Raw genomic sequence first — 26,427 nt, 5'->3', positions numbered from 1 at the left:
AATAAATAGAAAATTTGAACAAGTAGAGATTAAATTAGTAATCAAAAAGTTTCCCACAAAGAAAGCCCAAGACCAGATGACTTCACAGGTAATTTCTAACTGTTCACAGAATGATTAACACCAATCCTTCATAAACTCTTCCAAAAACAGAAGAAGAGGAACACTTCCCAACGTATTCTATGAGACTAATTTTACCCAGATACCAAAACCAAAGACATAACTACAGAAAACTACATACTAATATCCTGTACAACTATTGATACAAAAATCTTTAAATGAATACTACCCAACCAAATCCAGCAACTTATAAAAAGGATTATACTCCAAGAATGAAGTGAAATTTATGCCAAGAATGTGAAAGTGGTTCAACATTTAAAAATCAGTCAATGTAATACACCATATAAATGGAAAAAGGGATAAAACCACAAAAGCATCTCAATAGATGGAATAAAACTATTTGACAAAATCCAGCATCTATCCCCAATAAAAACTGTTAGCAAACTAAGTATAGAGGGAACTTCCTCAATCTGATAAAGCTTCTAGAAAAAACCTACAGCTAACATCATATATAATAAGGAAAATCTGAAAACTTTCCCCATAAGATCAGGAAGAAGACAACTTGTCTTCTCTCAACATTGTGCCGGAGAGTCTAGTCATGGCAATTAGGCAAGAAAAAGAGATAAGACATACAAACTGGAAAAGAATAAGTAAAACTATCTCTACGTGCAGATGACATGGTCTTGTATATAGAAAATCCTATGAGCCCACAAAAAAAAGTTATTCCAGCTGATAAACACATTCAACAAGTCTGCAGGACACAAGATCAATATACAAAAGTCAACTGTATTTCTATACATTAGCAATGAACAACCCAAAGGTGGAATTAAAAATACAATTGTATCAAAAATAATAAAAATACTGAGAATAGAGAAGCAGCTGTGGCTCAATCGATTGGGCTCCTGTCTACCACATGGGAGGCCCTGGGATGCGAGCTCTCGTTGTGAAGGCAAGCTGGCCCGTACCTGCAGAGAACTGACAGCCTGTGCCTGTGGAGAGCTGGTGCAACAAGATGCACGACAAAGGGAGACAAGCAGACACAGAAGAATCCACAACAAATGGACACAGAGAGCAGACAGCAAGCAAGCAGCAAGGGGGGGGGGGGAGATAAATAAATAAAATAGATCTTTAAAAAGTATATACTGAGAATAAACTTAACAAAAGAGGTATAAGACTCGTACACTGAAAATTACAAAATATTGTTGAAAGATATGATAGAAGACCTAACTAAATGGACAGACATCCCATGTTCATGGATTGAAAGATTTAACATTCAGATGGCAGTATTCTCCAAATCAATCTACAGATTCGACACCATCTCTATCAAAATCCCAGTTAGCTTTTTTATTCAGAAATTGACAAGTTTATTCTAAAATTCATGTATAGATGCAAGGGACCAAGAACAGCCAAAATAATCTTGAAAAATACTAAAAAATGTCTAGAACTCACATTTCCTGATTTTAGAAATTACTACAAAGCTATAGTAATTGAGACAGTGTGATACTGATATAAAATACAGAACTAAGAATCCAGAAATAAACTTATACATTTAGTCAATTGATTTTCAACAAGGGTGGGTGCTAAACCATTAAATGAGGAAAGAGTAGTTTTTTCATAGAATGATACTGGAACAAGTGGATAGCCAAATGTGAAAGAAGGAAATTGTACCCCTGACTCACACCACATACAAAAATTAAAATAAACAGGATTAAAGATCTAAATATAAAAGATTAAACTCTTAGAATAAAATACAGGAATAAATCTTTATAACCTTGGATTAGACGATGATTTCCTGGATATGACACTTAAAGCACAACCAAACAAAAATAAACAAAAAAGATAATTTAGAGTTCATCAAAATTTAAAACTTTTGTATGTTAAAGGACATGATCAGGAAAGTGAAAAGGCAATCTACAGAATGGGAGAAAGCAATTGCAAATCATATATCAGATAAAGGTTTAGCATCCAGAATATATGAAGAATTCCTGCAACTCAACAACAAAAAGACGAACAACCCAATTTAAAAATGGGCAAAAGACCTTCTTTCTCCAAAGAAGATATACAACTGGCCAGTAAACACATGAAAAGATGTTCAACATCATTAGCCATCAGGGAAATGCAAATCAAGACCATAATGAGCTACCACTTCATACCCATTAGGACGGCTATTATCAAAAAGATAGACAATAACAAGTGTTGATGAGGATGGGGAGAAACTGGAACCCTAACACCTGGCTGGGAAATGTTAAGTAGTGAAGGCACTTTGGAAAACAGTTTGGAAAACAGTTCCTCAAAAAAAATTAAACATAGATTTACTATATGAACAAAAAATTACATTCTTGCTATATATCCAAGAGAACTAAAATGTATGCTTGCCTAAACTTATACACAAATCAGTGGCAGACTTGGCCCAGTGGTTAGGGCGTCTGTCTACCACATGGGAGGTCCGCGGTTCAAACCCAGGCCTCCTTGACCTGTGTGGAGCTGGCCATGCACAGTGCTGATGCACGCAATGAGTGCCTCCCCCGCGTAGGGGAGCCCTATGCACAAGGAGTGCGCCCTGTAAGGAAAGCCGCCCAGCTCAGAAGAAAGTGCAGCCTGCCCAGGAACAGTGCCGCACACACGGAGAACTGACACAACAAATTGACGCAACAAAATGAAACACAGATTCCCGTGCCACTGACAACAACAGAAGTGGACAAAGAAGATGCAGCAAATAGACACAGAGAACAGACAACCGGGGTGGGGGGGAAGGGGAGAGAAATAAATAAATAAATAAATAAATCTTTAAAAAAAAAGAAAGAAAGAAAAAACTTATACGCAAATGGCTGATAGCATTTTTCATGATAGCCAAAAAGTGGAAAAAACCCCTGAAAGCCCAGGGTAGAGGGAATTAATTTGAGCCAAGGTTGAATATCGGCAGTCTTCACAGGCACTGTGTAGAGGAGGCAAATCCTAGGTATTCCAGTGGTGCTTGGACAGTCCCTCAGGGTGAATTAGCCTGTGCCTCATCTGACTTTCGAAAATGCGGATGGACTCATCATGTAGTATAAACAACAACAACAACAAAAAGCCCTGCTTATAATTATTTGAGCCTAAAACTGAATATCCAATTCCATAAACACCCAAGGTGATTTGCATGGTATGTAATTATGTGGATATTCCATATGGTCTACTGAATTGTGTAAATTGAGGGATGATTTACTTTGTTTTGTTTGGAACTCTACCAACACTTGTTTATTAGCCAAGCTCCTGAACCATGAGTGGGCAAGGGCCACATTAGTCATCGGTCACACGTATGAGCTGCTATGGTCCTGGTGGTTCTATTGGAAGCTGCAAGCATCTGACCGCTTCACTATGTCCTCTCTGTGGTTTTGCATCCAAGCACTGATACACTGAAATATACATCGTTGTATTAACTATGTTCCTTTTATCTCTCCTTCATCTTATAGTTTGAGTATTGAGTATTATGTTAACATAATATTCTAGTAATATGGGTGTAGGTGGGTTACATTGCCTGTGGCCCTGGGACCTCACTGATAGTGGCGTGTTCCAGCCAGAAGAGGGCGCTTTGGGCTCCTTGCCTCGGGTTCTACCGTTGCACCAGGGTACTAGTAGGTGGGCTGCTTGGAGGAGGGAGAGAAGAGCTTGAAGGCCCTTGTTTTCTCCAGCTTGCCATCGTTTGAGGGGCTCTTCCCAGGATGGCCTCTCTCGCACCACTCTGTGGCGCTAGAACTGACATCTACTTGAGAGGACCCCTGCCTCGATGGTCCACGTAAACCATGGTGGGATCAAGGGGGCAGCGGTAAGACCGGGGCGCTGGGAAGCCGGGATTCCTTCTGCCCAAGGCCTCTGGGAGAAGCACTCTCTTCCCCTTGGCATGGCCGTTGGGTGCCTCCTCTCCATCCAAGTGAGCCTGGGCTGTTTTCTGTCCTGAACTAACTGCTCCGCATTCCCCGAGCCAGTGAATGGAATCCCGGATTCTTTATGTCGTGGGATCCTGACGTGGGACCCAAATGGCGTTTGTGGCCTTTGGTGAGGGTCAGCCTGTGACCCACCTGTAGCATCTTATGAACCTATTGTGTGTTATGCACTTTGAGGGGAAGAACTTTCATTAGTTTCACAGGGGGAACAGTTACTCCCCCAATGATTCAGAATCGCAATTTATTGGGTAAAAAGCATATATTCTTTTGGACTCCAGTTGAGATTTGATCTCGGCCTTTCCAAGATCAGTCCTTTTAGGGCAGGTGCCTCTAAGTCTTCCGCATTCCCATGATACTCACCTTGCCAGGTCGTTAAGATCCAGACGCCCATCTTTATTTTTGTCAAAGATCTTCATCTGGAATGCAAAAGGCGAAGTGTTTATAAGAAATGCTTCTGATAGAAATTCATTTTAAAAGTGCTTTTTTCTATTTTGCCTTTCTAGTGACATCTCTGCTGAAACTGGCTGAGGAATCCATCTGCCCGGGGGGGAATTAGTATTTGCTAGAGAAGGAATGGCACATCAGCGTCTGTGTGACAATAGGTGACAAACTAAACCTCCCAAATCCCAGTCACTTAGCATGACAGAGGCTTATTTCTTGCTTGTGTTAGATGAGTATCAGGGGTTGGCTAGGAGCCAGTGCTGTCTGCATTCTGGAACAAAGTAACCACTTCTGGAACATTCCTGGTTGACATGGAAGAAAGAAAAGAGAGTGTGTGGCAAATCACAGGCTGATTGAAGTTTCATTGGCCAACAAGTCCCTGGCCACAGCTGACTTCAGCGGGGCAGAGCAATGCTACAGTCTGCCTGCTGGGAGGACGGGCTGGTTTGGGGCACAGCAGTGATGACTACCACAGTTTCTGACAGGCAAAACAGGATTTCACATAACCGCAATAAGCTTGAAAGCTGGGCTCTTGCTTTGAGACAGGTTTTTCTGAATTTTTTTATCTCCCCCATTAGCATTTCAACAAACAAGCCTGGAGGACTCACACCACAGACCGCTCCCCATAATGTAGAGAAGAAGTTTTGCCGTAAAGGCAGAGGGAGTTGAAAGGGAAATGATATAGGGGAAAACCTTCTCTAGGTCCCAACAGATTACTGGAAGGAGAAGAGGGAGAAGGAGCGGAAGCGGACTCTGCTGGCAAGGGGACCCTGAAGGGAGAAGAACAAAACCGAGGGAGTCGCTGTGGATTAGCTTTCCCAAGATTCTCCTGGTGCCCATGGGGTGTGGTGCTGAGCCGAGGGCCAGCAGCCTTCCATGAGGTTAGCTGGAGCGGTGTGAGATGAAGCTGGAGCAGCAGCTGCAGGGAGGGTGCAGCAGAGCGTTAGTGGTCCACAGGCTGGGAGAGCTGAGGGACGGCTGGATTTGCAAGCTCTTGGCCTGCACTTACCAGTGGAGCTCCAGGAGCCAAGAGCATGGACATGCGTTGGCCACCAACTCCAGCCACGAATGCCAGCAAGGTAGTGGTGCCCGAGAGGCCAGAGGGCATCGCCCTGGAGACCAGAGGAGTCGGGCACTGTCCCCAGGGGCCTCAACTCCTCCCCTGCCCCGTGAGGCCACACCGGGCACCTTACCCACCTGGAGGCCATTGTTGGAGATGAATCTGGGTTGGATGAAGATGACTGAGGAATCTAAGGGGCTGAGCTTCTCCTTTCCTAGAGACTTGGCATTGCCCAAAGGGGATGTTTAATTATTAGGTCAGACTAACCTTTAAATAAGAAAGGACTAGCACTTAAAAATATCACCAGTAACCACTCATCTGCAAGACCACAGTGGGGAAAAAGAGGAGATAGACTTTCTTTGCATATCTGAGCTGTAGCATGAGTGAATTTTGTGGCTTCTAACATTTTCATGCTGCTGAATATCTCTAAATGTAGCTATAAGAGGAGGCTGTACAGGGGAAAAGACTCAGTGAGATAATCTGAGAATATATGCAACATATTTTGGCATTAAAAACACAGCAGTCCCTCAACTCTCCACTGTTTCCAAATCCATTCTATTTTTAATATTTGAAATGAATTGGAAAGCCCATTCTCCCCAAACTTGGGCTTCAAAATGCATATCGCAGAATCTATTAAAACACAGGATGTATTTTTATACTCTGAGATATACTACACATCCCATTGTTAAGCTCAGAAACTCCCACCCTGCCTCCCCTCCTCTCCCACTCTTCCTGCAGCTGCACATTCCTATTGCTACAAACCCAGAGCTCCTGCCTCCCCTCCCTTCCCTGAGCATTCTTGTTGATTGGAGAGCAAAATCCCACATCGGAGGGATAACACCTAGGACACAGGTGGAACTACTAGGTCAACATAAGTTGTCACATCCTGACCCTAAAACTACAAAGCTAGCCTAAATTATCACAACCTAAACCCTTCTAGTCTAGCCCTAGAAAGAGTTATACAAACTCTCTTGCCCCCTTCTCTTGCTGCTGCTGTCTATTCAGTCTCAGCTCACATGCTAAATTATCTCCCTTATTAAAGGCTTTCCTTAAACTGACTCAGCTCCCTGTTTAATTTCTAAGATGCCTCCCTTCCTCGGCTTCCCCTCAAACCTAACATTTTGGTGCCGAAACCCGGGACCAAGTTCAAGCGAGCCCACTTGCCTGGTGGCTTTCCATCCATACCTGCAACTGTTCAGGCTGACGCCCTCCTCAGTCTTCTTTGTTCTCCATTCAGAAAACCAGGTAAGGAGCTTCACCCTTTCCCTGCACATCCAGCACCCTCTTCCGTTCCATTCTCCGCTGTCCAGGACAACTCTCCCTCCAAAACCCTGGCACCGGGTAGAGGGCTGCCCCGGGTCTTAGACTCTCTCTTCTGTGGAGTGACTAGACCGAGGCACGCCTCCCTCTGACCCTCTGCTCCGCATCCAACCCGACAGACTCAGGGTGGGAATGTCCTTGTGATCTGTTGGCATCTTGGGAACTGGTGAAATCTCCTTAAACCCACAGGCAACGGCCAAGCCCCCCCTAAAAACAGCCCCTTGTGGTGCCTCTATCAAAGTCTGAAAGACCTCAGTCTTGAATCTGATCTCCAACCAAAAAAACTCATCTTTTACTGTAAAATGCCTGCCTCATTACCAACTCGACAATAAATCCATCTGGACAGAAAATGGCCTTAAACCCCCAAGTTGTTACAGACCTCCACAATTATTGTCAGTGCTTGAACAAGTAGAGTGAAATCCCATATGCCCAAGCCTTTTCTGAGCTGCACAGGTGCCCCTCCTTCTGTCAGTCCTGTCCCACTTGTCAAATTCTTCTCCATTCCCCTCTCCAAAAAACCTTCTCCCCCTCCTGATACCTCTTCGAGAACATCCTTCAATCCAGTGGAAAAATACATCCCCTCCGCCTGCTGCTCCAAGTCCCACTGCCCCTCCACTTTTCTCCCTCACCCAGAAACTCCCCCAGCTGTGACTCCACTTCCAGGTCAGATTCACCAAACCCCATATATGTCCACCTCCCTTTTCCTTCTCTGATCTCTCCCAGATCAAACTCTGTCTTGGGTCCTTTTCCTCTAATCCTTCTCATTTTATCCAAAAATTTCAATACCTAACTATCTCTTATAACCTTACTTGGCAAGACCTCCACATGATTCTTTCCACCTGTCTATCCCCAGAGGAGAAAAAAACATTCCCAGACCCATGCAAATATCTTAAACCTACAAAACACTGCCAACAGCCCTGTTAGAACCACAGCAGCTCCCAGAAAAAAAAAAAAAAAACTAACTGTAAATCATCCACCCTCCAAACTCCCCACCAGTCATCCCAGTTCAGGCAGATTTAGAAAACTACCAGGGCCTTGCTTCCAATGTAAAAAGCCTGGATGCTGGCCAAGCAGTGCCCAAACCCACAGCCTTCTCTGGGACTGTGTCTGCTGTGCAAGCAAGGAATCCACTGGAAGTCTGATTGTCCCCAGGCCTCTCAAGATAAGAGGGCGTCAGTTACCCAGTCAGACTCAAGCCCTGGCTTTAACCACCTAGATATCCTGGGACTGGCAACGGATGATTGAAAGTGCCCAGGGGGACGTGGATTTGGCTCAACTGACAGAGCGTCCGCCTACCACATGGGAGGCCCAAGGTTCAAACCCAGGACCTCCTGACCTGTGTGGTGAGCTGGCCCACGTGCAGTGCTGATGTGCACAAGGAGTGCCATGCCACACAGGAGTGTCCCCCGTGTAGGGGGACACTCTTTGCATGCGAGCCCCACATGCAAAGAGTGTGCCCCTCATGGAGAACCACCCTATGCGAAAAAAGCACAGCCTGCCCAGGAGTGGCACCGCACACATGGAGAACTGACACAGCAAGATGATGCAGCAAAAAGAGACACAGATTCCCAGTGCCGCCGACAAGAATGCAAGCGGACAAAGAACATGCAGGACAAAGAATGCACACAGAGAGCAGACAATGGGGAGGGGAGCAGAGATAAATAAATAAATAAATAAAATAGTAAAATCTATAAAAAAGAAAGTGCCCAGGAACCGCACAGGCCCCCACGCCCATCTCTGGAGCAGAATCTCAGGTAACTCTGATGGTGACAGGTAAGCCAACTGCATTTCTTATTGATACGGGGGCCACTTACTCTGCCTTCTCGAATTCCCCAGACCCTTAACTCACTCCTTGGTCTCAATAGTGGGGGCCAATAGAATAGCTTCACAGCCCCTCACAACCCCTCTTTTGCTGTGCTCAATGGAAAGCCGCTTGTTCATCCACTCATTTTTAGTGCCCCCCCCACACTGTGCAACTTCAATCCTTGGAAGAGACATTTTAAGTAGGTCTCTTAAATCACTCCTCAGCCTCAGTAGTGGGTGTCAACCGAATAGATGCGAATTTTTATCAAGGTGTTAAAAGGAACTTTCAGTTTTAAGTCAATAGCTCACTCTGAACTTCGAATCTGTCTAAATGTACTCCTAAAGCAACCCGAAATACATGTGTTAAATATCTGTCTAAACTGCTAAATTAGTGCTTAACTGTATTTATACTGCTCAAGTATTCCGAAGTGGTTGCTGGTAACTAACATTTTTTCCAAGAGCAAGCTTGCATTTTAGAGGCAACACAGATTCCATAGGAAATCTTAAAAACAGTAAAAATCAGATATGTAAAATGACAGAGAGCTTAAAAACAACCATAACAAAGAAGTAAAAATTATGAGTCAAATTAATAAGCTTTATGTTTCCGTTGATAGATCTTAACTTTTTTTTGTATTTGTCTGTTTGTTCAGGGTCAGTGTATATTTTGATACCTCCTGATGGCAATCTTAAATTCCAAGTATGGAATGAGAGATGTAAAACTTAAACAAATATAAAATGAAGTAAAAAGTTTGTGGAAGTGCTGACTAAAATTTGATAAGCTTGTTTAAAAAGTGTGTTTTGTCCTGAGATAAAATGGCTGGCTTTCATAAAAGCTGAATGGAAGTAGGTAATACAAAACTTATAAAAAGTACTCTAAGAAGTAGCATTAAGTAAGAGAATGTGTCTGTAAAGGTAAAATGTGTCTTAAGTTGAAATAATTACAGTCTATATGGTTATAAATAGTTATAAGGAGCTTGTAAAAGCGTTGTTTAAACTGAAATATTTAAATGGCTAATTCCAAGAAATCATTAGTAAACAGAAACTGAATTGATAATAACAAAAAGTAACTTCATAACAGGAAAACCTTTCAGAAGCCACCTCAATCTTCATTTTTGTGTTATAAATTAAATGAAAAATTTTTGCAAACTGTTACAAAATTAAAAGGGATTCTTTAACCCTCTGTTAATCAAAATTATATGAGTAACATATTCATATAAATACTTAGAGATTGTATAAAATTCCCAGAAATTTAACAATGTTTCAGTATAATATTAGATAAAAGCATAATGTTGCTAATCATGGTTTTAATTATTTTTTTTAAATGGTATGTGTCACAGAAACAACCTTTTCACCTGGAATCAAGAGGCAGACGCTTTGGCTCGTATGCATCCAATTTGCCCCACCTCTGCTAAAAAAGCAGCTCTACAGCTGGAGAGAGTGGCCTTTGGGTGCTGCCAGGGTGCACCTAATAGTACATTTTTGTAGACTAAACGAACACCACAACTGTAAGCAGCAATCCCAAATATTGCTAGTTTGTTGCAAAAAAATTAAAATCCAGTTATGTCACTATCATTTTGTTTTAAACCTTGCTAAAGCTTTCTTTAGTATCTCCTTAGGCAAGTCAAGCCAGCCTGCATTCGCCTTCAGGTGAGAAGGCCAACAGTGCTTCCCCAAAGCAATGTGCATCGTCCAACTATCTGTCCTTTCCTGGTGGCAAAAATCTGGCTGCATGAAAAAAACCTGTGGTTGTAACCTCATTTGGTTATATCAACGATATTACGTTAACTGGTCATTGTTTTTTACAGGATAAAAAGAAACCTCAGAAATGATGGTAAATTATCTTAAGAGCCTGGGATGGGCAAACAATTGGGACAAGCTGCAAGGTCCCTGCTGCTCTGCCAAACTCTTAAGTGTTGTTAAAGTATAATATTTTCCCACACCACAAACTCCAAAGGAGTTAATAACCTTTCTGGAGTTGTTGGGGCACTGAAAACCCTTCATCCCTCATTTAGTTCAGATATTGAAATCATTGTACGTGTTAATCAGAAAGAAAATGTGTATGGAAATGAGAACCCACCCCCCACCCCCAGCAGGCTGCTTACAAAAAGTGAAGAGGGCAATAACACAGGCTCAAGCAGTAAGGGCAGTGAACTTGAACTTACCTTGATAATTAAATGTAACAGGCATCAGTACTAGCTTTGGGTGAAGTCTGTGGCAGAGGCAACATTTTTTTTCTTCTTTATTTTCTTTTAAATGTTATATTTAAAAAGCATGAGATCCCCATATACCCCCCACCCCCTCACCCCACCCCTCCCACATCAACAATCTCTTCCATCATCGCGGCACATCCACTGCACCTGGCGAATACATTCTGGAGCCCTGCTGCAGCACATGGACAGTGGTCCACATTGTAGTCTACACTCTCCCCCAGGCCACCCAGTGGGCCATGGCAGGACACACAATGTCCAGAGGCAACATTTTAAACAAATACCCCTCAGGTTTTAGTCACAGTTTCAGGAAAGGGCCAAAATACAATATAGCCCCTTAAAAAAAAAAAAAGTTAGCTATGTGCAGCATACCGCTTCCTATTCTTAGAGAAGGATTTAACCCAAAAATCTCCAGTCACTCTGAAGACTGCCATTCCTATCCGGTAGTGGACAGCAAATAGTCAATTGAGACAGGAACAATGAACTGTCATGGGCTGCCCTCCATGGGGGAAAAAATCTGTGAAAAAACACCTGAAACACCTGCCAGCAGGTAACTGTCAGGTGACAGGTAACTATCATGCCCCCACTCACTCCTCTAAGACCCCTCTGTTAAAGCAGGTACCCTTGCAAAAATCCAGAACCTAACCATTGAAACCCAAGGAGCAAGAGTGGCTCCACAGGAAAAACAAAATCGTGGCTCCTGAGCCCCGAGGCAGCACTTCCAGCTGCCTGTTGCCCGCCAACAGCTCATGGACATCACCTACGAGCATCCATCGTGCTCACTCCAACCACTGTGATGATTGCCTCACCTGATGGGACGCGTTAGCTGAACACAAACTCCAGTAACACAACAGAAAGTAGAGAACATCAGTCCCCTCCTGCCCTCCAAAGGGGCAAAGTGTAAATTCACTGCTGCAAACACCACCACAGGACTCTTCAAACCAGCCAGCTACTACTTGCCACCAAAAAATGGAAGTACCCTACATGAGATGCCAGTGCAAATTAACAGTTACCAGGGATCTCTATTGACCAGTCACCTCATGCAGTCTTAAACTCTAAACCAGAATATTGATTAAACTTTTTATTACAAAAATAAATGGCCTCTTAAAAGCTAAAAGGCAATAAAATCTTTACAATAAACTAAATTTAAATTCAGCGCTGTGGGCTGTAGCTGCAGCTCCATTTAAAATGCAGACACCACAACCAATGCAGACTAACATTACAAATTAAAGTGCCAGCTGCCCTGCAGCCCCAAAGGGGACATTATAATGATTTGTTGTTGACCATGCCTCAAACTACACAAACTGAAGAAAAATGAGGTCATTTTAGCCATAATACTGGCCTGTGCAGCCTCACTGGTTGAGAATCTTAAGTCCATAAAAATTGTCACCCATAACTTTGTTATGAAACCACAGTTAATAATCTAAAATCTCCTGTTCCCACTGAAACTATGTGTGTCTGTGTAAACCCTTCTTGTGCCTACACTGATTTTTAATGCCACTAAAGGAAATGCAAAAATTTACAAAGAACAAAAATGTATTACAAACCTCATCATTAAAAAAAACCCTACCTGGTACCTTGTAATCTACTAAGGAAAATATTCCTTGTATGCTGTTAAACCAACATAATCTGCCCCTGTCTGTATAACACAACAAAAGGAAATCTGTAATATGAATAATTACCCACCAAATTATGTAATTTCACTGTCAAACATTAATGTTCAATGTTTTATATATGTTACCCGTATTGTTCTGTTGTCTTTTATATTGTTGTTGTATAACTTACATGCAATATTCCAATGTCCTAATGCCCAGGTGATATCTCAAAATATTTACCCATAAAATGAAAATTGAAAGGGGTAATGGAGTAGAGGGTAACAACATAAAATGCCCACATCCCCCTCTGTAGAATATATTTTAAAATGCTTTTTCCCTAACTCACAGGGGAAAAGGCTGGGCAAGTCATATCAGCCAATGGCCCATTTCTCCTCACAGGGAAGAAACTGACACCAAGAAAACAGTCTACCTCAAAGAAACGTTAAGTGCTCAGACCCTTAATCTACTATTTTGAAAACCCACATGATCCCCCTCACCCCAGTAAACAAAACGTCACCTAACAAGCCTAAAAAACGCACTCAGCAGCGCCTCCTGACATAGGACCCCTCTCATGTTAATCTTGTCAGTCCTTCTTGTTTCATCCGCACAACCGTTCATGCTATAACCAATCGGGCTGCCAGCAACATGCCTCTCAGACAACAAACCCACCACTACCAGTGCCTGACACCAGATAACTGTTAAGGACAGCTCTGCATCCTGGCCAGCAGGAAATATAGCTACAGAAGACAGATGACCGTCCTCTACCCCAGCACAAAGAAATGTTAAAAGTCTGGAATGTTAAGCCCAGAAGCTCCTGCCCTGCCTCCCCTCTTCACGGCCCCCTTCCTGCAGCTGCACATTCCTATTGATAGGAAATCCGAGCTCTCCCGTCGATAGGAAAGTAACAACCCATGTCAGAATAACACCTAGGATATAGGTGGGCCTACAAAGTCAACATATATTGTCACGTCCTGGACCTAAAACTAGAAAGCTAGCCTAAATTATCTCAACCTAAACCTTTGTAGTCTAGCTCCAGAACAAGTTATAAAAACTCTCCCCCTCCCAACACCCCCCCCCCCCACCATTGCTGTTGTCTGTTCAGATTCGGCCCACCTGCTAAACTCTCTCATTAAAGTCTGTACTTAAACTGACCTCAGCTCCTGGTCTAATTTCTAAGACACCTCCCTTCCTCGGGCTTCGGCTCAGACCTAATACCCGTCATGTCCCTTAAACATAAAGGCTACATCCAGTGAAAGTCTGGTAATGATATACTTCGCTAGATGGGCCATGAGCTATTTTCTGTGACATCATTATAAGAGCTTATCTCTTAAAAGATAGCCAGATCTTGATCTTTAAGTACATAGTAATTTACCTTGAAAGACATGTGTCCTTCTCCATTGCTGTTTTAGTTTACTCAAAGAAAAAATAAAAGTCCTTTATTCAGAATTGTCTTGGGTGGGTAGCAGATGTGGCTCAATCAGTTGGGTGCCCACCTACTACATGGGAGGTCCCAGGTTCAGATCCCGGGGCCCTCTAAAGAAGATGGGCTGATGCAATGAGCTGATGCAATGAGCAGACACAAGAAGCAGGGAGCGGACATGGCTCAAGCAGTTGGGCACCCACCTCCCACATGGCAGGTCCTGGGTTTGGTTCCCAGTGCCTCCTAAAGAAGATGAGGACACAATGAGCAGAGACAATGAGCAAACAGATGAGAGAGCCATCTGGGGGTTGGGGGAAATTGTTTTGGGGAAAACCTGAACACTAATGTGATAAAGTATGCTTCTGCCCACCAGAAAACTGGTTCTGCAGCAGCTTAATCAGCATCAGAAAGACAAAAAAAAAAAAAAAGTTGGCCAATTTTCCCCCACCTGTGTGCACACGTTTGAGTACATGTACCTCCCTGCAGCTGCACTTCTAGTTTACTAGGACCTAGAAATACTCAGAATGAGGGGAGCCCAGAACATGCCCTGTGCACCAGAAGTCAGACCTGTGTCGATCTGGGTTCTGCCTCTTCCGTTATGACTATGTCCATGATGTTAAAAGTTGTAACATCTTTCCTGGTACCTAGTGTATCAAACACAGAGGTGGAGCCATGCTCCTAGCAGGTGGGAGAGGACCAGCTGCTCATCTTCGAGGCTCGCTCGCCCTCCTTAAGCATCACTCCCGAGCCCTGGAGTTCCTTGGATCTCTACAGCTTGACAACCAGGACTAAATGAGAGCCTAGGTCCCTTCCAGCTGTGAACGTTAAATAATGAGTTTGTGACTTTGTCAAAGCAGTTGAAAGGGAGTGTTTTCGTGTCCTAAGCTGCTCCAGCAAATTCAATGAAATGGATCAGCTTACACAATGGGAATTTATTCGCTCATAGTTTGAGGCTGGGAAAAAGTCCAAATCAAGGCACCTTTAAGGTGATGCTTTCTTCCTAAAGACCCGCTGCTGGCGATCCTTGCTCCTCTGTCCTATGACAAGGCACACGGGGCCTCTCCCAGCCTCTCCCTTCTTGTCTGGGTCTCCTTGATTTCAGCTTCTTGCTTCTGTGGCTTTCTCCACCTCTAAATTTCATTTTCTTAAAAAGGGCTCTAGTGAGAGGATTAAGATCTGTCCTGACTGAGGTATGTCACACCTTAACTGAAGTAAGGTCATCGAAAGGTCCTACTTACAACGGGCTCACACCCACAGGAATGGGTTAGAGTTAAGAACATATTTTTCTGGGGTACACACACCTCCAAACCACCACAGGGAGTAAGTGCTATTCTGAGCACCTTGCCTGATATCATCAGCAAAAAGAGTCCATCAGGGCAGGCTCCAGTACGGCTGTTGGGAGAGCTGCATCATCGTAGGTGACCCTACTGCATCCATGCTGCAGTTAGGGACATGGACCTCTGTCCCAGACACAGCAGCTTACACTTTTAAAAATAAATATTACCTAACAATTCCTTATTCCAGACAGCTAACCTTATCCCTGCCTGCTGTGGCACCACCTCTCAATTCAGTGTCATAATTGGATCTTGTTAATGAGTTGTTTCCTTCCTTGTCCAGAACATTAATTAGGAATCTGGATAAGACCCAGTCTACAGACCATGACTTTTCTCTCTGATTATACATTCTACCTTGTCTCATTCATTACTCAGGCTTCAGCCAGTTTTCAATTGTGCCTCCCCTTATTCAGTTTGAATGCATTTAGTAGGTTACATCTTTTAAGTAGATCATTTGACACTAAACCTCAGGAACCAGATCTTTAGTGAAGAATCACCTACACTGCATCCAGTGTTCAATAAAAAGTCATTAAAGCAGCATTAAAGTGATTTCACGATTGATGTACCTCTTAAGAGTTCAGGATGTAGAAGTCTTCTGTGGGAATGTTGACTTTCTAAAGGTGAGTACACCCACAAGTCTCTAGGCAGACTTAAAATGTCTTTAAAAATTCATAGTCCAATATTCAAATCAGTTTTATTGGAAGAGTATAACACTTCTGTAATTTAGGGAAGAAAAAAATGAAATAGATTGATCAACATCTCATTAAAACTCATCCAGTCTTCTGATAAAACTCAGATCTTTGGATGGAAACTTTTTTACCAGATACCTCAACCCTTACCCATGACCTCAGTGTATAAGGGACTATGGGTCTATGTCCATGAAACAACTTAGAACAAAAGGAGTCTAACAACACACATGAGCCAAAGAGCCACACGTGTTTAGCAATGAAGCAGACACAATATACCAGGACGATCTTGGCCAATGGGAAATTCTCATCCTAGGTATCTCCCTTGGGTAAGACCAGTGTGATTTCCCTCAGCTACTTCAGTTGACTTGACTTATGGCTCTAACCCCAAAGCTATAAAAACTTACACATTGCTGGATTTTCTTCAGCTCAGGACACTCAACTGTCAGATGTTAGTCCTGAGATTTCTTAAATCTGACATAAAGGCTGTAAAGAGAAGAGCTCTGGGCAACGAGGGCTGCTGGGCTAATGTGTGGTGTGCCTCACATCTTTTTAATCAAGAACTGACTTTCTGAACCATCTGTCCTTTCCTACCCCTTATAATGGGTTGTTGGATTGAAAAGATCCCTGGGGCTTTATGCATACAACTCACTCTTCTCCCTTCCCCTCTTTTCCAGAACAAACTGTGGGTATCTTTCTTGTTTCCTGGTACCTTTCATCAATGTGTCTCCTAGTTGGTGTTTAAGAAGATGTTTATTTTTAGGATTATTTAGAGATTTAATGAGAAGAACACTCAGTTTTTCTGGATAACAAATCCTGTTGTGGTTGTCAGAAATCCAATATTTTTTTTATCTTTGAAAATATTAAGAGAATCCAAACTTCCTAGATGGCTTTGTTCTTGCCTTGCTCTTCTTAAGGTATTCTCTTCTTGGTTTGACCTCTCAGCTGATCTTAACTCTTCCACTTTTGTGAGTTATTTTTTGAATAATTTAACTTTTAGGCATTCAGACATGAGTACTAAGATTGAAAACTCAGGCTTTGGAGACAGACTTGGGTCTGAATTGCCACTCATCCCAATTAACTATAATTGAACAGTTAAAGTCAATAATACTTGTTTATTTGTTTTTAATTTTTTTAATGGGGATGAAAATTACTTATTTCATAAAGTTGTGTGAGAATCAAATTCAAGAAGAAAAGCTGAGAATTTTTCAGTGAAAATAAATAGATTTCTCCAGAGAAGATATAAATGGCCAATAAGCACATGAAAAGATGCTCAACATTATTAGCCATTAGGGAAATGGAAATCAAAATCACATGAGCTATCACATCATACCCACTAGGATGGCTATTATTTTAAAAAGTAAGAAAAAGGAAAGTGTTGGAGAGGAAGCAGAAAAATTGGAACCCTCGGGAAGCAGACTTGGCCCAATGGATAGGGCATCCATCTACCACATGGGAGGTCTGCGGTTCAAACCCTGGGCCTCCTTGACCCATGTGGAGCTGGCCCATGTGCAGTGCTGATGTGTACAAGGGGTGCCGTGCCACACAGGGGTGTCCCCTGCGTAGGGAAGCCCCATGCACAAGGAGTGTGCCCCGTAAGGAGAGCCACCCAGCACGAAAGAAAGTGCAGCCTGCCCAGGAATGGTGCCACACACACACAGAGCTGATGTAGCAAGATGATGCAACAACAACAACAAAAAGAAACACAGATTCCCGTGCCGCTGACAACAGAAGTGGACAAAGAAGAACACATAGCAAATGGACATTGGACCTGCCAATCCCACTTCTAGGTATATACCCAAAATATTTGAAAGCAGGGACTGGGACAGATATTCAAACACCAACCTAAATAATAGCATGATTCACAATAGCCAAAAGGTGTCAATCAACATTTAGATGAATGGATAAACAAAATATGGTATATCCATACAATGGAATATTCAGGCATCAAAAGGAATGAAGCTCTGATACATGCTACAACATGAATGGCCCTTGAAAATATTATGTTGAGTAAAATGAGCCAGACACAAAAAGGACAAATATTGTATGACTCCGTGTCTATGAAAGCTCTAGAATAAGCAAATTCATAGAGGCAGCAAGTAGATTCGAGGTTACCAAGGGCCCGTGGGGAGGGGGATTGGGGGTGTTGATAAATGGGTGCAGAGCTTCTGTTTGAGGTGTTGAAGAAGTTTTGGTAATGGAGGGTGGAGATGATAGCAAAACATTGGGAAAGTAATTGATACCACTGAAGAGAACAGTTAAAAATGGTTGAAAGGGGAAATTTTGTGCCACATGTATGTTACCACGAAAAAATAAAATGTAAAGATAGTGATATGCACAATGTACAGAGCAGGGGTACTTGGAATACTATGAAGGAAGACTGGGGAGGATTTTATTTAGGGCAAGTTGATGTCTGACTGAACGTTGAAAGATTATCCAGAGTCAAGTGAAGGAAAATAAGGAGGGAAAAACTAGGCAAGCTCTGTTAAAAAGCCAGAAAGCACTGGTTTAGTATTGTTAGGTGGATAGGGGGTTCAAGGAAATACTGGAAACATTGACTATAAATACTTTAATTTGCTGACATGTTTTATAAGTCAACAAAATCATAATGACCACAGCCAGTGTTAAGAGCATGCTAAATCAATATTTAAAAAGATGTTCTGCTGGAAAAAAAATCTTTCATTTTTATTCTCTTCCTCAGGCAGAGTCTCAATCATATTTCCTGTTCATGTTATTTTTTTTATTATAGGGTTTCACTGTTTCTTAAGTCAAAAGGAACTTGAGATTTTCCTGTAGCTGGGAAACTGTTTCCAGCTTCCAGGGGAGTCTCCCTCTTTGCCTTTTAGTGCTGAGCACATATTTACTCAGGATTTCAAACCTCATTTTGCATGTGGTGGAAACAGAGCCACATAATAAGAAGTCAAATTATTTTTTTATTGAGATCCTGTCTTGGGAGCTGATTGTGTCCTTGGCATCTGCTTGCCTCCAGTACCACCATTTACAAGTAATCATGGTTCAGAGACCTTCTTCCTTTGGGCGACAGAATTTCTTTGACTGGTGGGGCGGGGGCAGCAGTCCTAGTGGTCAGAATCCAGAGCGAGCACCAGAAAGAGACCAAGTGACTCAGCCTCAGGTGACTAACTGGTACCTTTGGCGAGGTAACTTGGTGGTTCTCAGCTAGTGACTCTTCACAAAGAGTTTCAGAATTCAACTTGGTGGTGTCCTTGCCTGACTCACTTACCTTTTCTAAGCCTCAGTCATCAGGTGTATAAAATAGCATGGACAACACCAACACAATGGGGAATTTACTAGAAGCAACCCAGTATTTGGAAAACACCTATTAAAGGCCAACTAGACCGTGCTAGCATACATATTTAACCAGGAACCCACAAATCCTACTTGAAGATAGGTATCCCCATTTATTCACCAGAAGGGGCAATGAGTCTATTAACAATTATTCCATTTATTAACAATCTTCCAGGTAATGAAGACAAATTCTTTGCTTATTAATTAAGAAACCTGCGGAGCTTGATGGGAATGGGGATGAGAAGGGGCTGGGAGTGGGGGAGGGGGAGGGAGGCAAAGGGAGAAGAGCCTGATTCAACTCGGTCCACATTATCACCTAATATTGAGATGAATGCAGCAAGTTAGGTTCTGAAACATAACACGAGAATGTGTTCATTAAAGACAACTTCCTGGGACCTATGACACTGACATAGTGTCAGGGTCATTTAGGGCATGGAAGCCACAAGGGGATAATGAAAATAGGTCAACAAGGACCCCAACAACCACTGCAGTAAAAGCTCATATGTATTGGCCACTCATTATATTCTAGAATCTATGTACAGCGCTTCAGAGGCATCAACTCACTTTGTCCTCACAGTAATGAGGGACAGTTAATTTCAATTTTATGGATGAAGCAAATAAATCTGAGCAGCTTCATAGGAAGTGGCAGAGGTGAGGCAGGCTCCCCATCTGCCTAGCTCTAAATCACCACGCCAAAAGAATAAAGTTGCCCACCATGGCAAGAGGCGACGCCCAGATGTTGGATAACTGCCTGGTCCATATTTACTTGCTTCTCCGGAACTCTGATTACCATCGAGACTTTGGACCTCGGGCTTATTAGCCTAATGTTGACCAGACTTTCTGGTCTCCCCAGTGGCAGCGAACAGCTTTCTCCCTCAAATGCATGGAGTCTGCTTCCAAGAGACAGGCTAAAGCACTTAGATTTCTGCCAAATTTTCCAGAGTTGAGTCTTCCTCGTGCATTTACTAAGTTTGCAAACATTTCTTGAGCACATACTCAGTGCCAGACAATGGGCTGCGGGGAGAGAGCGGGAGGCCCCCTCCTGGAGCTGACGCTCCCCTTTACTCACCATGGTGCCCGTATATTCTTCCAGCTTGGCCTCCGAGACGGCCTTTTTGTGGTGGAGGAAGAGGTCCCGGAGGAAGTTCTGTGCACCAGGAGAGAAGTCACATTTCATACGGCGAGCAAATAAGCTGCAAAGCTCTCCCAAGGCCTTATTTTAGGGATTGGTTGGTTTGTTTTAAGGAGGAACCAAAACGTTTTTAGCAGCAATAAATCCAAGAATGGAGCTGTCACTGTTTGAGGGGAGCTAATGGAACCCAGAGAATGGTTCCAGGCATGAAAGATGTATCATAAATCCTCAGTTACATGTGTACCCCAGAGGGAGCAGTGCCATTGGCACTTTCAGAACCTTCAGAAACAAGAAGAGTCTTTTTAAAAAGTAACGATTTCAAATGCATGTTTCTTGGGCTCACAGATATCACACTCAGTCCTGGTACACACGTATCAAATGCCCAGTGGTGAACAGACCCCCATTCCCTCCAGTCACTGTTCACAGCGACACTTACTCGGAGCTCAGCAGCTGATAGGAAGCCGCTGCGGTCAGCGTCATATTTGCGCCAGATCTGAAATACAAAGGAACAATTCATCCGTTCCTCCTCAGTCACTCTGGGACGGATTTATGCTGATGTCTACTCTGATTCAGCATCTGAAAAGCGTGTTCAACTGGACACAAGCAAGACTTTTTAAAGGGAATTTTAGGATCTCTTGGGCAACCAACAGCAGTCATTGGGGCAGAACTCACAAAAACAAGCCACTGCATTTGTTTGGAACCACTTAGAAAGACCGCAATGCATTTACATTCAAAAAGGCTGCAGGGAGGTGAAGATGGTCAAACACCACACCAGGGGATCAAGAGTGCCAACAACTGCAAGCAGAGGAATTGCATCCATCATCCATGTGGAATCTAAGCCCCGTCTTGATCTAGAGGTGGAGTGGACGTCACGATCCCAGGGTCCACGGATGGAGGAATAAAATATGGATTAGAGTGGACTTACTGATATTTTACTGTAAAACTATTGTGACTAGTAATGGAAGAAATTGTAGCATTGAGGAGGAGAAAGTGACCACAGTAGTTGCTGAGGGCAGGGAGAGGGAAGTAGAGATGTGATGTGGGGGCATTTTGGGGACTTTGAGTTGTCCTAAATGATATTGCAGGGTCAGATGATGGACTTTTTATATCCTGCCTTAACCCACTGAATGGACTGGGGGAGAGTGTGAACTACAGGGTAAACTATCATCCATGTGGGGCAGCAGTGCTCCAGAATGTGTTCACCGAGTGCGATGAGTGTGCCACAGTGATGGAGGAGTGGGGCGAAGGTGTAGGGGTATACGGGAACCTCTTATATTTTTTAATGCAACATTATTTTGCATGTGATGTATATATCTTTAAAAAGAAATACAATTTACAAAAATGACGGGGTGGGGGGGTAGGGAGCGGGGTATATGGGAACCTTTTATGGTTTTTTTAATGTTTTTTCTTGTAACCTTCTTTGTGATCTATTAACTTTAATATAAAAAGTGTAAATAAATAAATAAACTTCTTTTAAAAGGCTGCAGGTAGGAAGGATGGGCTTCAATTTCAGGCAATGTGGCAGACTGAGACATCTTCCCTGTACAGAATACCTAAAGCACCGAAGGCTATAAAAACAACTCCTGAAACCTATGGCTGAGCTGGCAAGAAAGTGAGAGGAACTCTGAGAGGCTCAACAGGATCGGAAAGCACAAACCCAGAGCCTGTCCCGGGCTCGGATGTGATCCGCGGCAGCCAGGTCTTCAACTCCATCGGGATACGGCATGCGTGGGGGGCAGAAGGCAAAGCCTGGGCCCATGCCAAGTGAGCAGTCAGATGGAGGCGGCTGCATAAAGCTAAAACTCCAAGTAGCAAGGATTTTAACGTAAAGGTGAACAACAAAAACATGGCCCCTAAGGAAACTTGCCTGTGTGGCCTTGGCTCTGGGTGGAGGGTCTGAAATCTCTCTGACAATTCCTGGCGACAGGCCATCCCCTTACAAAATGAACCAGAGCACTAAGTGTGCTTGAAATGGACAGGTTCTTCCTGAGCTCTGTAACGGGGTACCCGTGTCACCACCTGCAGGCACCCTAATTCTAGACCAAGCCAGGACCCTACGGGACGCGTTGGTACTGAGGCTGCTATTCAGTGAAAGAGCTCAGCCCTGTCCATCCCTGCCACCGCCCCGGTCTTAAATAGACCGACTTACAGAATCAGCCAGTTCAAGGTGAGGTGTATTCTAACTTTAATTGTGTGAATATAGCAAAATAAGAACGAGAGTTTTAAATAGCAAATACTGTTTTGGTATACATTTTTCATGCTATTCTCCAGACATTTTCCATCTAAATTATCTTATAATTTTACTCTCCTGAGCTACTGGAGAGTCAAAGATTTTTATGTAAATAGTCACCAGGCCTACCTTTAAAGAATGAAGGCAAAAGAAATACATTTCCAGACAAACACAAGCAGAGTTCCTTCCCAACAGACTCTCACTACAGGATAAGCTCTCGGAAGAAGGGGCAGCAGGAAGAAGGGAAATCCGGGACCCTGGAAGGAATGGCGAACAAGACAACTGTACCCATGGACAAAGGGGAACAAATCCTGGCTGCATAAAATTTGTGGAATTCAAGAAAAGATAGAACTAATATTCTGGGCAATAATTGCACATGATCTGGGATGTGCGTTTTAGGCGTTAAAGTGCTTTATGGTCTTACGGTTCAGAGGGAAAGTAAGGACATTCATTTTGACTTTAAGGTGTAAAGGACAGTAACGCAGTAAAACAAATTTAACTAAAAAATTCAAGAACCAATACTGATGTTAAAGAAAAAATACATTGGTCAGGGAAAGGGGAAGCTCTGTTCTTTACAGAAGAAATTGACAAACTAGACGGGAGAATAAAAACAAAATTGGTTTAAAAAAAGATAGGAAGGCTCTATAGTGCTGTTTCCTTTTCCCATTTCTGAAAATTTTTCAAGACTACACAAAACCTAACATTTTAATGCGGTTTTTTTTGTTTCTAAAGCAAATCATATTTATTGTGCAAAATGAGTAAAATGCAAAAGAGAAGAAAATTGTGATCTCCAGAAATGCTTCCCTCAGAGATAATCACATTTCCATGTGTTTCTGTCATTTTTCTATTACGTAGATGACAAAACTGAATTAGGGGCCATATTGTCTAAACGTTTGGAGGGGGGGGTGTGTTTTTCTTTTTCCAATTTTATAAACTACTAGACTTATTCTAGATTTTTCATATAAGTGAATTCATACAACATTTGTCCTTTTTTTTCAGGCTTATTTCATTCAATATAATGCTTTCAAGATTCTTCCTTATGGTAGCATGCAACAAAATTTCATTTCTTTTTAGGCCTGAACTATGTTCTACCATATGTATATAACATAGAGACAGAAATTAGATTAGAGATTTCAGGGGCCAGGGGGAGGGAGTGATGGTTCATTATTGATTAACGAGTACAGAGTTTCTTTTAGAGGTGATGAAATTTTGATCCTAGTTGGTAGAGATGTGGATGTAATTAATACATCTGAACTGTAAATTTTAAAAAATGATTGAAATGGGAAATTTTGTGTTATACATTAATTTAATCAATAATTTTAAAAATCTATTAGAACTAAGAAGTGGGTTTAGCAATATTGCATCAAACAAGATCAACATAAAAATCAATGGTATTTCTACCAACTGGCAATAAACAACTGTAAACTGAAATTTGGAGATTGTTATTATTAATAATAGCACTGAAACACATCCCCAGCACTTAGCACAAGGACTAGCATATGGTGGGTGTCAGTCTGAATGAGACCAGAGAGGAATACAATGGTCAAGAAATTCTTGCAGATTTTGAGAACAAGTTTAGACTTCACCATAAAATTAAGGGGTTGGTCTGTTTATTTTCTTTTATTTTTCATTTAAAATCTCTTGTGAGAATTTTCAAACCTCTAAATTGCTTTGGAAATAGTATTTTAAATAAGTTTAAATAGCAATCCACAGGAAGCAGACGTGGCTCAACTGATAGGGCATCGGCCTACCACATGGGAGGTCCACGGTTCAAACCCTGGGCCTCCTTGACCTGTGTGGAGGTGGCTCATGCACAGTGCTGATGCACGCAAGGAGTGCCATGCTACCAGGGGTGTCCCCGCGTAGGGGAGCCCCACGCACAAGGAGTGCACCCCGCATTGAGCTGCCCTGAACGAAAAAAGCACAGGCATGGCACTGCACACAGAGAGCTGACGCAGCAAGATGACAGAACAAAAAGAGACACAAATTCCTGGTGCCGTCAAGAATTCAAGCAGACCCAGAAGAACACATAGTGAATGGACACAGAGAGTAGACAACTGGGGGGGTGGGGGGAGAGGGAAGAGAGAAATAAATAAAATAAATCTTAAAAAAAAAAATAGCAATCCTATGCACAATTGGAAACTATGAAAAATACAAAGAAAATAAACATCACTTAAAATCCTACCACTTAAAAACAACCAACATTTTTCTTGTGTGTTTTTAACTACGGCCTTATTTATTGGGGGGAAAAAGGGGGAGGTGGGCAAGATCTTAAACAAAGTTAAGATCATGTTGTTACTTCTTAACTTTATACTGCATTTCCTCTGTGGCATTAAATATTCTTTAAAAACTTGAACTTTAGTGATGCATAGTGTTCCAAGACAGGGTTTTCTCTGATGAAATCCCCAATTTCTGGAACAGTATCCATCATGCAAGGAGTCATGTGAATGTATCATAATTTACTGAACTTTTCCTTCATTGTCAGAATTGATATTATTTTCATTTTTAATTTTAAGTAGCATTGCAACATTTAATGAACATCATTGTGCAGAAAAATGTTGTCTACTTCTCTGTATCCTTAAAAAGGTAGATATCTGGTAAACAGAATTATTAAGTCAGAGGGTAATGATGTATTTAAAATAACTTTTTGGATAATGAAATTTTAAAGGATTTTGGTCCATTTTTATAAAATTGCTTTCCAAAAACACTGTTCCAATGTACATGCCCATGGACAGAGCACAAGCAGCAATCTGCCATTGCTTCCCTGCCAGTGCAGCTTTCTTTTTTTTAATATTTTGTTAGTAGTAATTTTTTTTTAGATTTATTTCTCCCCCCTCCCCACTGGCTAAAGTTATTTTTAACTTTAGCATATATGTACAGCCCATTCAGATTTCTGTGCCTGTGTTTTGCCCAGTTTTATATGACCTCCACTTGGGCAGGAGCATAAGCAGTGCAGAAGGATGCCCAGTTCTTGGCTCTACACGGGGACTTGTACCTGTGTGCGGGGAGGGTCGGGAAGCAGCGGCTGCCCTGGAGCCGCTCTCTGGGCCTTGGAAAAAGCCCTGCTCTGCCCTGTCCATCTTCCTTCCACTTCGGGCATTAACACTGGAGAGAAATGGGCCAGTGGGGCCACTGGTTCTCTCTTTAGCTTGTCTTCAGGCACAGGGGCTGCAAACACAAGGGCTGCGGGCCGGATAGGCACTCTCAAAAGTTATCTTCTGACTGCACCATGCTTTCAAAAATGGGATCGGTTGCCAATATTCACAAATAGGCAGTTTCACATAAAGTCTAGATGCCTTGTGTTTCTTGTGTCAGAGGATCCGGTAGCACTTGGGCAGCATTCCCAAGAGGCAGCAGAGCCACCGTGGGCTGTCAACGGTGCACGTGTCCTCCAGCCTCCATGGGGCCCCATCTCGCCCACCTCGCTGCCTGCCCTGCCTAAGCCGGGGACCTTCCTCCAGCTCAGGCGAAAAGAGCCGGCAGCTCAGGGGCAGGGGCTGAGGGAGTGCCCTGGGGTTGGGGCTGACGTCCTGACCCTGCACAAAGAACTTCTTGGCCTGGTCTTGTCCTCTGAACACAGCTGTCCCCTAGCGACAGGGCAGGGGTGGTGGCCGGCCCAGGAGGTGGCTGGGACCCTGGCCTCCCCCCAGAGTCACCACCCAGCACTCACCTGCATAAACTCCACACTGCTGTCCAAGGGGGTTTCCCAGCGGAAGAGCAGAAGAAAGTTTTCATCCTCGGGCAAGAACATGCTGGCAAGCTAAAGGAATGAAGAGAACCCAGCGGTCAGTGTCTACAGCTGGGGCCTGTTTAAAGAGCATTCCCTGGGGAGAAGGCACAGTGGCCCTGCCCACAGGACAGAAGGGCTCAGTGTGGAGAGGCCAGCCTGCAGCTCTCTGTCCTTTACTGCCAT

At 42.9% G+C, this 26,427-nt stretch overlaps 1 protein-coding gene across 2 annotated transcripts in view; it reads right to left on the bottom strand.

Moving 5' to 3' along the window:
- The window catches only part of SCGN (secretagogin, EF-hand calcium binding protein), a 52,721-nt gene that overhangs the window by 11,639 nt on the left and 14,655 nt on the right, over positions 1-26,427 (bottom strand). For both annotated transcript variants that reach the window (XM_058285337.2, XM_058285338.1), the window contains 4 exons: positions 26,185-26,274; positions 20,721-20,777; positions 20,222-20,299; positions 4,341-4,396 (listed from right to left, as the gene is read on the bottom strand). In XM_058285337.2, the coding sequence (XP_058141320.1) occupies positions 4,341-4,396; positions 20,222-20,299; positions 20,721-20,777; positions 26,185-26,274 (281 nt within the window). The remainder of the gene's footprint in view (positions 1-4,340; positions 4,397-20,221; positions 20,300-20,720; positions 20,778-26,184; positions 26,275-26,427) is intronic.

This window comes from Dasypus novemcinctus, chromosome 22 (assembly GCF_030445035.2).
Source record: "Dasypus novemcinctus isolate mDasNov1 chromosome 22, mDasNov1.1.hap2, whole genome shotgun sequence".
NCBI lineage: Eukaryota > Metazoa > Chordata > Mammalia > Cingulata > Dasypodidae > Dasypus > Dasypus novemcinctus.
Note: the sequence above shows the minus strand (reverse complement) of the source record. Positions and strands in the feature narration are given on the sequence as shown.